Consider the following 15111-nt stretch of genomic DNA (forward strand, 5'->3'; position numbering starts at 1 on the left):
CTGTATGTTCATGGACTGATCACAGACTTGTTTTTATCCCACCACATAGGACCGCACAAAAGAGTTTGCTGCAGTTCAGCCTGAAGCGTGAGTGCATTCTGTCTGTTCAGTGTGTAGAAGTGTGCATGTAGCATTCTGGATCAGTGGTGGAAGTAAGAGTATTTGTTAGGCACATGTCCCATTTCACAAGTTCTTTCAGGTTTTCAAAATGTGTTGCAAGCATTCGGAAATGGCAGATCTGCTATTTTTGAACAGCCAAAGTATAACATAGGGCCTAATTGGTTAACGAATGTTTTATAATAATAATCCAAATCCTCAAAGTAACTAGTAACAAAAATGTTCAACTAATTGTAGTGGAGTAAAAAGTACATTTGCCTCTGTGATGTAGTGGAGTAGAAGAATAAAGTATCAAGAAATGGAAATAACGCAGTAAAAGTAACTTGAAACTGTACTTAGGTGCAGTACTTGAGTAAATGCACTATAGTTATTTTACACCACTGTTCTGGATTCATAACCATAAGATATGGGGAGTTTTATGTCAGCACTTGCAAACTTAAACCAGATCTGTCCCAATGTATTCCAGACTCCGCAGTGCGGGTCCAGACTCCGGGGAACTGCAGCAGCCCCTCAGCCTGGAAGAGGTGACCACGGGCCTGCGCCCCCTGGTGGTGTGGATGTCCACTGGCCTGGAACTGCTGAATTTCATCCAGCACCAGCTGCCTCTCATTCTGGCCTGGAGGATCAGAAGGGAGCAAGGACAGGAGGATGAAGATGAAAGAGAAGAAGAGGAAAACTTGGGTCAGTATCCCGTGTGCCTTCATTATTTACTCTTAATACAGCGGTTCTCAACGTCTGGTCCGTGGTCCACCAGGGGTCCAAATGGACCCTTATGGGTGTGTAACTCTGAGAGTGTACAAATGGGTCCATTTGGTTCCCAACTATTAATCATTGAGCCGGAGACCCCATGGAAGCACCTCAAAGACCCCTGGGGGCCTACACAAAAATGGCATTCATAAAATCACTGTCAACTGTCACTACAAGTGTAGTATGTAATACAAACATGTGTGTGTGTGTGTGTGTGTGTGTGTGTGTGTGTGTGTGTGTGTGTGTGTGTGTGTGTGTGTGTGTGTGTGTGTGTGTGTGTGTGTGTGTGTGTGTGTGTGTGTGTGTGTGTGTGTGTGTGTGTGTGTGTGTGTGTGTGTGTGCATCTATGTGTGTGTGCGTGCATGCGTGCGTGCGTGCGTGTGTGTGCATCTATGTGTGTGTGCGTGTGCATGCGTGTGCGTGTGCGTGTACGTGTGCGTGTGCGTGTGCGTGTGCGTGTGCGTGTTCAGCCCTGTTGGAGTTGCGTCTGTCATGCGTCCGTTCCGCCAGCGAGGAGACGATGACGGTGCTGGAGGAGGCGGTCATGCTCACCTTCCAGCAGTGTGTGTATTACATCACCAAGGTAAAAGAATGACCGTGTTCCCGGGTACATTTTGCATACATTTACATGGTACACACACATACAGTAGTGCATGTCTGTCGAAATGGAGACAAGCACCTCCTCCTGGTCTGTAAAACCCATCTGATGTTGAACTCCTATAAGATAAGATTAGATAAGATAAGATAATACATTTATTGATCTCGGGAGGGAAATTCAGTCGCCGAAAGCCACACAGCAGTTAAGATACAGATTACAGGGCAAGAAAAAGTACTGTAGATACAGAAGGGTGAAATGACATCACATTCAACGCAACACCATGAAAGATTTGAAGAGAAATATACAATATACACCCTCAACAGCTTGCATAGTGAACAGTGGTGGTAAAAGTACTCAAATTAACTTAAATAAAAGTATCAATACTGCAATGTAAAAATACGCTGTTACAAGTAAAGTCCAGAATTCAAAATATACTTGAGTAAAAGTATAAAAGTATTGGAATCAACATATACTTAAGTACCAAAAGTAAAAGTACTCATTACGCAGAATGTCCCAGTTTCACAAGTTTTCAAATGTTTAAAAATCTTTTGAAAAGATCTACAAATACCTCAAAATTGTACTGTACTTGAGTAAATGTATAGTTACTTTACACCACTGCTACTGAACTGTTGTTTTCCGGGCACAATTAGTCTGTTGAACGAGACGAATGAGATTGTGTGTGCCTCATTATGCATCTTCATAGCTAGTGGGTTGTCCCCTTGGGGAAGATGAATCTGTCATTACCCCTCCTGATGAACCTTCCCACAATCTCCAAGTGAAGGGGGTTGGAGCGATAGCGTCCATGATAGCGTCCAGCTTCCTTGCTATACGCACCCTCGTCAGCTCCTCCACCCCGTCCAGGGTAGCCCCTAAGCCCCTCTCCTGATCCCAGTAATGAAGGCTCATCATGGCAGTGGGAGTCGTTCTGCTACTACATCAGCGATTCCCCAACCTGTGGGCCGGGGCCCACTGGTGGGCGGGGAGGATGTTGCAAGTGGGCCCCCAAATAATTAGCAAAACGCTGTGATTTTAATGATAATACAAAACGTTTAAAAATATATATTTTTTCTTTAAAACCTGGAAACATGAGTTTTCATTGTTATACCGATAAATAGGAACTTAAAGTAGGCTGCACTATGTTAGTTCCATTGATCCAAGCCGGAGCATAATCGATTATCATTATTTTTATATCATTGAAATAAACATGCTCTGAGTTGTCAGACGGGTGGGCAGCGAACGCTTTCAAGATGTTCAAATGGACCCTGACCAAGAAAAGGCCGGGAGCCGCTGCTCTACATAGATGTAAAGGTTTGTTCCTCGCGTATAAAGCGTAGCGAAGGTAACATCTACCGCTCAGTCAACGAGGAGACTTTCCGGGTCAAAGGTGATGAGGTTTACCAGACCTTAGGCACAGCTACCCTCCTTCCTGTATAGCCAGTTTAGCCACTAGCATACTTGACCTTCTGTGTGAGCTCCACCTGGCCGTCTCTCTGGCGGTTATGATATGTAGCTTAAGAAAAGAAAATAATCACAGACTGACTGAGAATAAAGAGCCTAGTTACCCATGCACTCAAGGGTTTCTAATAGGCCAACCTGTCCTATTGCCCTGCCACACTGGGGGCATTATGATAGAGGGGAGAGAGGACAGCGGGGTCCTTGTATATATGTGTGTGTGTGTGTGTGTGTGTGTGTGTGTGTGTGTGTGTGTGTGTGTGTGTGTGTGTGTGTGTGTGTGTGTGTGTGTGTGTGTGTGTGTGTGTGTGTGTGTGTGTGTGTGTGTGTGTGTGTGTGTGTGTGTGTGTGTGTGTGTGTAGTGTCGTGTGATGAAGGAGTCCAGCGAAGGTTCTTGAAATGCTGCCAGGTGACTTTTGGAGCACTCGGTTTTCAGACGTTAGGTATTCAAATAATGTGGGAGACCTTTCAATGCGATAACACTGTTTATACACAGACACGTAGTATGTATTTAAAGTCGTGAGACATACTTGCGTCTGGTCAGAGCTGACTGTTGAACTTGTCCACATGCAGTACTGAAATGTCTGTACTAATAATAGAAACCGTACTATTAACTCGTGAAAAAAAGTGTTATAGCATAGCTGCAGTGGACTTGCGGTAGGTTACATCCACAGAAGCCCTCACTCCCATTTGGTATGTTTACCTACATGGAATCTTGGTGGGTAAGTTTCAGGCAAATTTCCGGTTGAGTTGGGTGGGCGTGGGTGAAACAATTCTAAAAACACTCACTTACAAATGTGGAAGTGGGCTGTCCCAATGTGAAGCGGAACAGCAACATTCCTCCTGTCAGCTTACTTAATATTTTGAGATTTTTTCATCTCTTAATCAACCCGTTATCATAACCAGATGTCATAACCATATATAGGGCTGCACAGTAGGCTTTATCACACACATACACAGAAAAACGAAATTACCCCCCAAAAGACCCCGAAGACCCCCCATCTTAAAAGGCAGCATTTTATGTTAATGGTTTTGAGGGAAATTAATTTAACTCAACTCCGATTAATTATTAGTAAATAATATGTACCATAGCAGTACATACCTGCATTCCATATTCCATGTCTCAAGTGTTAAATGTCTATTATGGGACAGAGAAACTGTCTACCTTGAGTCCATATTTATAATATGATGCAATGTGTTTGATAATGTGAGTGATACAGTACAGCTGTAAAAAAAAATAATATATTTTTAATAGTTGGCCTAATCGTGAAGTAGTCTGTAGTGTCATAATTAACATAATTCACCACTATGTGTTTCAAGTTTCAATCCAATAGTCCAATGTGTGGCCCTTCACTCACGTTATCAAAGTCAGTATGGCCCCCTGGAAAAATATTCTGCCCACCCCTGCTTTAGCATCTTATATCATGATAGCCGTTTCAACAATAATTTAGGGATTCATTCTCTAATATTTGAATGTTTCATTCGTCAATCACACGAACCCTGCATTGTATGAGGTTAATTGCACATTGGAAATGCACCGCCCCATCCCAATTATTGCCAAAGAAGAAATTACGTCATAAAGGTTGGGTGCCCAAATATTATGATTTGTATGTTTATCATATGTCGAGGGAAAATATCAGTATCACACCCATCTCATCCTGTCCAGTACAGTCAGTGACCCGTGGATGCTCTGAAACAGCACCACCCAGTTTAAAGAGAACAGGGCCAGGGCAAAAAGGAAGTCATGTCACGCATTAGCAACTCAGAGATAGTATTAACACAGAGCTGTTTAGAGGTGCGGTCCGCAACCGCTTCTGACACCAATGTATCGGTTCACGACCCGAGCTGGAGTCAAACCCCGGCCTTCAAACTCAGTAGACCAGCAGGTAACAAGCAACACCAAGAGAGCTAGCTCCCTTGGAGAAGCAAGTTACGGCCGGGTATTTTGTGGGGTCGTTACACTAGCATAAACCCGTTTTCACATTAGCCACATAATGCTCTGCCAAGTGGGACTGAGGTGGACCCCGTTGCTCGCAAAGAAACATACACCCAGAGTCCAGGGGTCCTCTATCTCTGTTTCCTATGCAGGAAGGAAGTGGAAGGAAAAGTCCTATCATGTCTCCAAGGAGGAAACCAGAGACATTCCTGAATAGTAGCTGGTCTCGTGATTTTATATGACTTGCATATACTGTATATACGGTATATTTATTTGCTGTATAAGAGGATGTGGTTGTCTAACTACCTGTCCTCAGTCAGCATTTGTCCTCTTATGGAGGAATGCTGGTCAGTGTGCTGGAGCAAATGACTTCCAGATGCCTTATGTTGAGGCATACATGGACATGAAACCTAATAAATCCAATACATTTGTAGAGTACAATATGTAATGTGTCTTGACAGAATATTGGCATGTCATCTAAATATTTTGTAAGACATCCTCTTGCTTTTTATCATTAGACTTATTGTTGTGTGTTTGTGTGCGCGCGCGTGCTTGCGTGCGTGCGTGCGCACGTGCGTGTGCGTGCGTGTGTGTGTGTGGTGTTCCCTTGCAAGCGTGTTTGCCATTTGTGGTCATGCAGGCTGTTTTGGCCATGAGTTTCTCATCCATCATAGCTGTCAGTAGGTTGAGGTTTTCAGACTGACAGCTACACTGAAATAGGATACTAACTGAAATAAGGCAAGCAGGCAGCCAATGCAAGGTTATCGTAAGGTTAATGTTTAAGCATAATGATTTATTCCAGCATCTCTACCCTTCCCCTTTATCTCACAGAAGAGAATCGCTGAAGCTTATTGGCTTACATTAAGCGCACACTTGTCCCATGCTTGCAAGACGGGTCTGATGGTGTGAAGTGGGTCTTAACTGGGTGGCATAGTATCGGTTTGAGAGTTCAGACAAGACGAACTAAAGGCAGTAAGTATATGGGGAAAGGAAACAGAGAGTTTTTGTGAACAAGATCAAGAAGCTTGGTTTCTCCGCAGCAGCCCTCAATAGTCCTTCTTGTTCCTGCTCTCATCCAACCAGTGAGTTCCACAGCAGGAGAAGCTATAGGTCTGTTGCATTCAAATCTAAATCCAACAGGCAAAGTAAGCCCCACCAGACCCAGCCATAGCAAGAATAACATAGACTCAATCTGTGTTTACTTTTGGGGGTATTTCATGCTCTTCAATCTGGGGGAATGGTTGCTGTTGTGGCATGAAAGACAAAAGGCGCCATTGGTGACCAGCTATTCCCATGGAGGACGTGTCATGACGCAGGCCTGCTGATCCAGTCTGGGACACACACCGCGTGTTTATTGTGCACAACAATAATGTACGTAAGTAGTCGTACAGAGACCAGACTGAAAACACATGGCACGTACAAACACACTTGTGCGCGCACGCACACACATAGACACAAAAAATGCCTAAACACACAAGGCACACAAAGCATTTTCGAGGGCAGGCTAAAGGAGAACAATTCCACGGATGCATGTTTCAGATCCTGTCATCAGGACCCAGAGATTGTTGCATGTCACAACCGTCTAATTAACAGAACTTACAATTTAGCATGCAAGGCAAACCGACAACAGACTAAAGTTTAACAGTTAGAGCGAGGACTTTTGTCCGAATGAGTGGTGGTTGGTTCCACTGAGCGACATTTTCCATCTGAAAAACATTGGGACATTACAGTATTTAGCTTCGCATCCACCCATTTCCATTGTCTCACGTAATGGGAAATGTGGCTGTATATTGTACTGTTCACACTCACCCTGCGGGGCCTTACAGTAATGTAAAATGATCTGCTCTGGTGGATTCCTTCAAAAGTCTTCACTCAGCAGTCCTGTAGCTGGGCCATGCCAAGCCCACATGCGCCATATTCAGCTTTTGAGGAATGTGGATCTATGACTGGCGCTGGCCAAAGAGTCTTGGTGGGTGTAGGAGAGAGGGGTTGGAGGGGAATGGGGATGTCTGTGTACAATTAGCCTGAACAAAGCTATCGTTGTCCAGGCCTGCTCCAAAGAGCACAAGAAGCTTTGGCTGAAAGGAGGAAACGGTTTATTCTTTCCATCTCTCGTTCTCTTTCTCTGACTGTCTCTGTCTCGCTTTCTTTTGCTTTCTGTCGCTTTCGGTCGCCTTTTTTTTGTTGCTTTTCTGTCTTTCTCTTTCTCTCTCCCTCTCTCTTACTATCTTTCTCTCTCTGCCTGTAGTGGTGGGTTTGGACTGCTTAGTGTCTGTGTTATGTAGATATGTGTGTGTGTCTGTGTAAGATAGAGGCAGACAGAGGGAGAGACATTATGGGTGGTCTGAAGCATTCTGGTCTAGAGAGCTACATGTTCCAGTTTATCCCAGTGATCAGTGCATCAACCATCCGAATTCAAGTTTTCCGACCTCAATTGAAGCCACAGGAATGGTCAACAATCCCCAATTCCAAACGGACAAGGAAGCCGCATACTGGGAAAATTTACAGTAATTGGGGAAAGATATATATAAACAAATATTTTGATTCCGACCATAAATTAAATTTCCCCTATAAATTCTAGATAAAATAATAATGTGGTATTTCTGTAAAATATACATATTTGGCCATGTAAGACAAATAGATTTTGAGGCATCCTTTCTGTACAGGGTTTATGGAACCCAATTTCCTTGCTTACTTTCATAGCAATCTCCTTCGTCTTGTTTTACCAACCAGGTCCTGTACCCAATCCTACCAGGCATTCTGGACAGCAACCCATTCAGGGAGGGTACTGAGCTGCAAACGCCAGCCCAGAGTGTTCAGGTCCTGGGCAATGGTGTTCCACAGGTCCCCGGTGAGACGGAGCAAGTTCTGGAGGTCCTAACTGAAACCAGGCACATGCTCCTGGACTGTCACGTCCACCCAGAGATCTCCTCTCAACTCCTTGCCTACATCTTCTACTTCATCAACGCCTCACTCTTCAACTCCCTCATGGAGAGAGGTGGGTATAGCCTGCACCATGTATGAGCGCATATCAGGGCACATGGGTTCATGCAGGCACACACACATGCATGCTTGCACACCCAGTTCAGGCTCCCCCTGAATTAGGGTCAAAGTGTCCTTGAGCAAGACACTGAACCCAAAACTGCTCCCAATGAGGCAAAAATTATAATAATATTGTTGTGGTACTGGAGCAACACCTTAGACATTTTAACATAGTTGAACAAATGCATGACTTCATTAACCCATTAAAACCGGAAAAGTATCTGTGTCATTTATATTTCAACCACTTTAACCATTATTTTATACTTAAGGTATTCAAAAAAAGCAGATATATAAGCTCATAGTGCGGCACTTCATGCCGCACAAAGAGCTTGTAGATCTGCTATTTTTTTTTAATCGTGACAATTTACGCCAATCTTTGAATATATATATTTTTAAAGCTGACATTTTTAACTCTATTTTTTGCTTCAGGAGGTCCCTGGAACGAGACATTTTGAGATGGGGGGGTCGGCTGCCAAATACATATAATTTTTGGGGTCCTTGACATGAAAAGGTTTTGAGAACCACTGTATAGCAACATACGTTTTTCAGAAAACTGTTAAGCTTTATAAGACATTTGTAGAATCTGCGTCAGGTCTTCTTAATGGGTTAATAATTTTTTCCATAATCTGTGTGAAGGGTCTGAGGCAGGCTTCTACCAGTGGTCCAGAGGGGTGTGCATCCGCGCCAGTCTTGATTTGCTTCTGGATTGGGCCCAGGGCTCTGGTTCCGGACTTGGAGAACTGGCCCTGGAACACACACACACTCTCTCATCAGCTGTTAATCTACTGGCAACACCTAGAGAGAACTTATTGCAGGTAAGCACACATACAGTACTGTACTGTGTATATATATATACACACACACACACACACACACACACACGCACGCGCACACGCACACGCACACGCACACGCATAGCCCAACACATTTATTGCAAATTCAATGGAGCTGGGACTGTCATCCAATGGAAATAATTAACAAGAGAGTTTACAGTGTGAGGATTTAATTATGTGAATACAATGCTGCTTTCATGCACCCAGAGGAAGAGTGACGTTACCTAAATCCATTTTCCTTGACCCTAGACACTTAGCTAATGCAACATTTTCTTTGTAGTCTTTTAATGCGATGTCTAATGTGTGTGTGTAAAATGAGAGATGGATTGCTCTGCTTGCATTTGGCTCTGTTTAAAATGTACTTCTCAAAGGTTGTTTCATTTAAAAATCGATGCCGACTAAATATATGCAAAGCATACGCCTGCATGAGTGTAACTGTCAAACATGCGTTGGTTTATAGAAGCTGCATGCTTCATTCTCCCTGTGTGTGTGTGTGTGTGTGTGTGTGTGTGTGTGTGTGTGTGTGTGTGTGTGTGTGTGTGTGTGTGTGTGTGTGTGTGTGTGTGTGTGTGTGTGTGTGTGTGTGTATGTGTGTGTGTTTGTACTTGTATTACAATACTTGTGAAGGCCGAGTATAGTAGAATTTGAGAAAAAGACATTATTACGATTTTCCTGGCCCTCACAAAATAAATTGATGTTTTTTGGTTAAAAAAAAGATTTAGGGAATTAGGCTTACAATTAGGAAAAGATTCAGACTGCGGTTGGGGTTAGGGTTAGGCATTTTAGAGGTTAGGTTTAGGGGTTGTGGTTGGAGTTATGTCTCATTTAAACTGGTGTGTGTGTACATCTTCGAGTAGACATCTTGGCTGTCCCTGCGTTCCGACTTCTCAGCCCTGAGCGCGGCTCAGCTGCACCACCTGTTGAGTGCTTACAGTCCAGCCTCTCCTCGTCCACACACCTGGGCTCCATGTCCACAAGACCAACCGGCGGCGCACAAAACTGGTGAGACTCAGAAGACTAAAACAGACCTTTGTGTCCTATAACAGGCTTCTCCATTTTTTACATTTCAAGGACCCCCCCAGTTTGGTACAGTATGTATTATTAGGCCACGGCCCTCTACATAATTCTGACAGTGTACAAATGGAACCAAATTAATTTGCGCACTGTCAGAGTTACAGATCTGTAAGCGTCCATTTGGTTCCTAATCCTAACTATCAATCATATTGCTGGGGACAATCTGGAACCCCCTCAAGGGCCCCTTGAGGGGGTTGATACCCACCCCCCTGCTTTTGATACCAACCCCCTTCTGGTCATTCATTTTCATCACCGGTGGGATATGCTTTATTCCTGCTTCTGTCCAGACTGAATTAAATACATGCATTTCTTTTTGGGGAAATGTAGACTGTCTGATATGTTTCATATTTATGTTTGACAATATCAAATTTCACGTAGTTTGGCTATTTTTGTTATTTGCCGAATGAAGAATTAACGGGCTTAAGGGGTTCAGAAAATTTACCCCCCTCTGTTTTGTTTTTAAATTAAACCCTCATAATAACTATAATTAACGGCACAATTTGTGCGATTATACCCAAAGGTTATACGCTAAAGGTTTGTGGGTGTCTGCTCTATCACAGCACAATGTAATTCGTTTTTGTTTTCCACTAACTTCAGCTGATGTTCTGGAGAGTTTTGACACCCACCACCCTCTGGTGCTGCCTGGCAGGGGTTACCACCTGGAGCTGAGGAGAGCGGTAACCGACCCGGCCCTGAGGAAACAGCTGGGCACGCTCAGAGAGCTCATCTCTGCCCTACCGGACTCACAGTCCTCTGGAGACACGGTTGTTAGGAAGCAGCAGGTAAAAAAAGCTTTGCTGCTATTGTTATGCTTCCACGCTGATTCGATCAAGTCCATGTTATTACCTCTGCCGGGTCCCAGGCACGGCGGATGTTATGTTTTTTTTCACCCCTGTTTGTGCGTTTGTCTTTCCACTGCTAATCTCGCAAACTAGTACACGAGAGACATTTCTAGTGTTTTTTATGTTACGTTATAATGCTCTTTGTCTTAGAGCTGTGCTCTCCCCATGGAAGCTAAGTTGATCAAGATGGATGTCCTCCCAAAAGCCAGCCTCGAATCTTTGGACTCGTCACCGGTTGACGTGGTGTTACCTCAGCCCGCCGCTCAGGGCCGTGCGTCGCCTTCTCCCGTGTCTGCTGCTTCAGCCTCCTCGCCACTTCCATCACCTTCCTCCTCCACCCACTGCCTGGATGAATCCAGCTCCGGCGGGGCTCTCATTCTGTCCCAGAAGCTGAGGAGTCTTAAGCTGCAAAGTGGGGAGACGGAAGACACCGCCGGGCTCAGGAAGTCAGCGCTGGACCCCTCTTGTCTCCTCACCCCACCCAACACCCCCCACAACCTGGAGCTGGTTGACCCGGAGAAGGAGGAGCGAGATAAGAAGGAAGATAGCGACTCGCAACTCTGTGAAGATCCCTGCTGGTCCTCTGGTGTCGACTTACATGAGGAAGGTAAGGGATTGAAAGAATGAGACAGAGATAGAGAGATAATTCACATTTGGGGTGAAGCCCCCTGGTCCTAGGTTGTAGATTTACAGTACATGAGGAAGACGAGGATGGTACAGTTGAAAAGAGTGTATGCACAGAGTGCATACATGAGCTTGTATAATCTGCATTTTTGAAAATGCTAATCTTTGAATATATTTTAAAGCAAACATTAGTAGGCTAACTCAAATCTTTGCTTCTGGGGGTCCCTGGAACAAATTATTTTGAGATGGGGGGTCCGTGGCCACATACATATAATTTTGGGGGTCCTTGACATTTTGAGCACCACTGATATAGCAACATTATGTTTTTCAGAAAACTGTTAGTATTTAGAAGACATTTGTAGAATCGTATCTTAGGTCTTAATGGGTTATGTCAATAGAGGTTTCCTCACTTTGGCTTACGATCTTCACTTGGTTTGCTGGGACTGGTGCTGCGGTCTGTCTGTTCTCGGCCAAACCCCATAAAAGCTGTATTTTCTTCTCAGGTGGATTTGTGTCTGAATGTTTGGCTGCGCTGATGACAGACTGTTTGCGGCCGGACAGCGCTGACAAGAGAGGAACCGTATCGTTGAAAGAAGAGGAGGAGGAGGAAGAGGCAGGCGAGATGGACGACGAGGAGGGTGAAGAAGATGACGGCAATGATGAAGAGGTTTTCAGCCTCGAGCTGGAGCGTGGCGAACGAGGACTCGGCCTCGCTCTAGTTGATGCTAGGGTGAGTGAGAAAGAACATCTGTTAAGTGATACTCCACGAACTCCATCGACTGTACATAGTTGGCCCCTATTAGTTACTACTAGTCCTGTGGTTCCATCCTATTCTAGGCAGGCAATAACTCATAGGCGATAGCACCCCGTAAGTACGCTCGACCTCCCACGTTATCCTGATTGTCATGCGCGAGTGCTTTAGCCTTTGTGTGAGGTCAAAGGTGAAATTCATAAAAGCTCTTGTGACAGATGAAACATCTGCTCTGAGGTTCCAGGGGCATCCCATTACGCTCAGCTTCTTCCCTTCTCTGTTCTCTGAAGCGTCAGCATCATCAACAATAAATGTGATTTCAATGAACTGCCTGTCTTAGACTGACTGCTGTTAGCGATGCGTCATATTTTGTATCGATACCCTCAGTTCAGATTGAGGATGGAACGTGTGCAAAGCATGCCGGGTTCAATAGAGCTGAAATTCCCCTCTTATCTGTGTTTCTGTAATGCTCTCGTCTATCTCCTTTACACACCTGTCCTCAATTTAAACAGCAGGGTGGTCCAGTGAATGTTTGTTATTGTAATACAAAGGGGACCATTATCAATCACTGGGGCATGGGTTAACTCTTTTACTTGCACTAGTCTGTTCCTTTCTCTAGTGTTCTATGTTATATAATACTATCCCCTGCTGGTCACAAAGTGACATTACAAATATTATCCTTCCACTCATTATTTTCACTTAGATCTCAAGAATAGAACAGACAAACAATAATGACAAACAAAAGCAATTAATTAATTTATACTTTAGTGTATGACCGAAAATTACAGATTTTCCACTGAAAAACATGATACAAACGATACGTTATTGTATAACTAAATACAGGTTTGCAATAGAGATGGATGAGGTTATGCCTCTCTATGTGCATCCATCTCCAGGCATTAGGGAAAGTATATACTCATGTACGAAGTAAATTTTCAGAAATTGTACTATCACTATATTTGAAATAGGGCTTAAGTGGTTAGTACAAGAACAATATTTTGAAATGTAGCGGAGTGAAAGTCATCAGTTTGCAATGTACTCAAGTACATTACTCAAGTAAATGTACTTAGTTACTGTCCATCACTGTCCATCTCCAGGACACTCCTTTGAGGCTGAATGGTATATTCATCCGAGCAGTCGTCCCAGACTCCCCTGCGGCCCAGAGTGAGAAGCTGGTACCAGGAGACAGGATCCTTGCCATTAATGGGATTAGCCTTCTTGGCTTGGACTATCATCGGTGAGGAGAAATAACCGTCTCTGATGGACCATTCCTTATTCAAATCCTTTTGCATGACAGATAACGGAGGCCCTGAGTTCCCAGTAAAAACATCAAAAGATAAGAGAATAAATTGTTTTAATTGTTTTATTCACCCCCCCCCCCTCTCTCTCTCTCTCTCACACTCTCTCAGTGGCAAGGAGCTGATTCAGTCTTCAGGTGAAAGACCAAGGTTACTGGTGGCCAGATCTGACTGGACAGCTAAGGCCTTACAGAGTAAATGCTAAACGTGTTCAGCAGTATGCAGCTGTTTATCGTGAGACTACCAGTTGACCACAAGTGCATTCTAAAAGTCCCCAATTGTCTATATTCACACGTCGGGCATTTTGCCCTTACTTCATACCCGGAAGATGAAGATGTGGTGCACTATGTGTGTTGAAATAAGGATTACGATGATGAAAAGAAACAAATGCACTGTTTGCACTGTTTGTATGCCTTTCATGTATGTCCTGTGCTGAATCATATATACAGACAAGCCCCAGGTTTCGGTTGCTCCTTGTATAGTACTTTATATTTGATATGCATATTCATTGATAGTGAATGAGTATATTGACACTGGGCTCCAGTGGATGTCATATTTATAGCAATTGAAGTGAATTTTCTCAAATATTGTCAATTGTTTTGTATGCACATAGGGATAGTTTACAAATAATGTAGCCATCGAAAATGACAGATCAATCTAATTGTGCATGACTGCAATTTGACAACGCATATCACCCCTTGGTGTTTGATATTGCATCGAGTGTCACAAAATTACATAACTGTTCTGGTCAAAAGCTCATATGTTCAATACCTCTCAAAAATGCATTAAACAATTGTTTTTAATTACACAAAATAGACTTTTTTTGTGGAGCAAAGAGCTGTGGTAAGATCACCTCAGCCTTTACTTTCTGTTTATTCATGTTGATCTTTCCCTCGTGACTGCTGCCTGGAGATAAATTTCTTGTATGTACAGTATATATATACAGTACATGTATGTATGTATGTACGGACGGACGTATGTATGTATGTTTGTATACTATATACTGTATACTGTATGAATGTTTGTTTCACAGAGAGGGCACGCACCTTCATACACTGTACTGTGGATTCCGCAAGCAACATGCAAACACACACAGGCCATGTTCTTGTACACGTGTCGGGTCATATCTAGGACTATACAAATGGGACCCAATGCCTCCCTGTTTGGCACTCAGCATCAAGGGTTGGACTGGGGTCCCTGCGACATACTACTACTGACTCGTGTTCAGGGGTTAACTCACATCAGGCCGCCTCACGCAACAGAAACAGAAGAGGGGCTATTTATTATTCAAAGCAACAAACAGGTTTCGGTTGCTCCTTGTATAGTACTTTATATTTGATATGCATATTCATTGATAGTGAATGAGTATATTGACACTGGCCTCCAGTGGATGTCATATTTATAGCAATTGAAGTGAATTTTCTCAAATATTGTGAATTGTTTTGTATGCACATAGGGATAGTTTAGGAAAATACAAATGGAACCCAATGCCTCCCTGTTTGGCACTCAGTATCAAGGGTTGGACTGGGGTCCCTGCGACATACTACTACTGACTGGTGTCCAGGGGGTGAACTTACATCAGGCCGCCTCACGCAACAGAAACAGAAGATATTAGGCTCCTGCCCTTTGGGCTATTTATTATTCAAAGCAGCAAAGACATCAAACATTAAGTCATTTGGAACTGTGGACATTGTAGGGAAGGGAGGGACAGACATCCTGTGTTAGATGATCTAATTGTACGAGGAGGGGTGTAGGTTCATACCTCATTTATTTCCTCATGTACGGCTAGACTCTGCC

At 43.7% G+C, this 15111-nt stretch overlaps 1 protein-coding gene across 3 annotated transcripts in view; it reads left to right on the top strand.

Moving 5' to 3' along the window:
* Positions 1 to 14127, top strand: part of radil2b (Ras association and DIL domains 2b) — a 23914-nt gene extending 9787 nt beyond the window's left edge. The window contains exons 8-18 of one of the 3 annotated variants that reach the window (XM_080454645.1): positions 50 to 87; positions 584 to 798; positions 1335 to 1447; positions 7584 to 7848; positions 8529 to 8707; positions 9583 to 9727; positions 10397 to 10581; positions 10792 to 11248; positions 11769 to 11995; positions 13114 to 13253; positions 13426 to 14127. In XM_080454645.1, coding sequence (XP_080310771.1) covers positions 50 to 87; positions 584 to 798; positions 1335 to 1447; positions 7584 to 7848; positions 8529 to 8707; positions 9583 to 9727; positions 10397 to 10581; positions 10792 to 11248; positions 11769 to 11995; positions 13114 to 13253; positions 13426 to 13519 — 2058 coding nt within the window. In that variant the 3' untranslated portion in view covers positions 13520 to 14127. Of the gene's footprint in view, positions 1 to 49; positions 88 to 583; positions 799 to 1334; positions 1448 to 7583; positions 7849 to 8528; positions 8708 to 9582; positions 9728 to 10396; positions 10582 to 10791; positions 11249 to 11768; positions 11996 to 13113; positions 13254 to 13425 lie in introns of those variants that run through there. The other 2 variants (XM_080454646.1, XM_080454647.1) reach the window with 2 other exon arrangements.
* The last annotated feature ends 984 nt before the right edge of the window (positions 14128 to 15111 follow it).

Source organism: Gymnoscopelus braueri (assembly GCF_963280865.1).
Source record: "Gymnoscopelus braueri genome assembly, chromosome: 17".
Lineage (NCBI taxonomy): Eukaryota > Metazoa > Chordata > Actinopteri > Myctophiformes > Myctophidae > Gymnoscopelus > Gymnoscopelus braueri.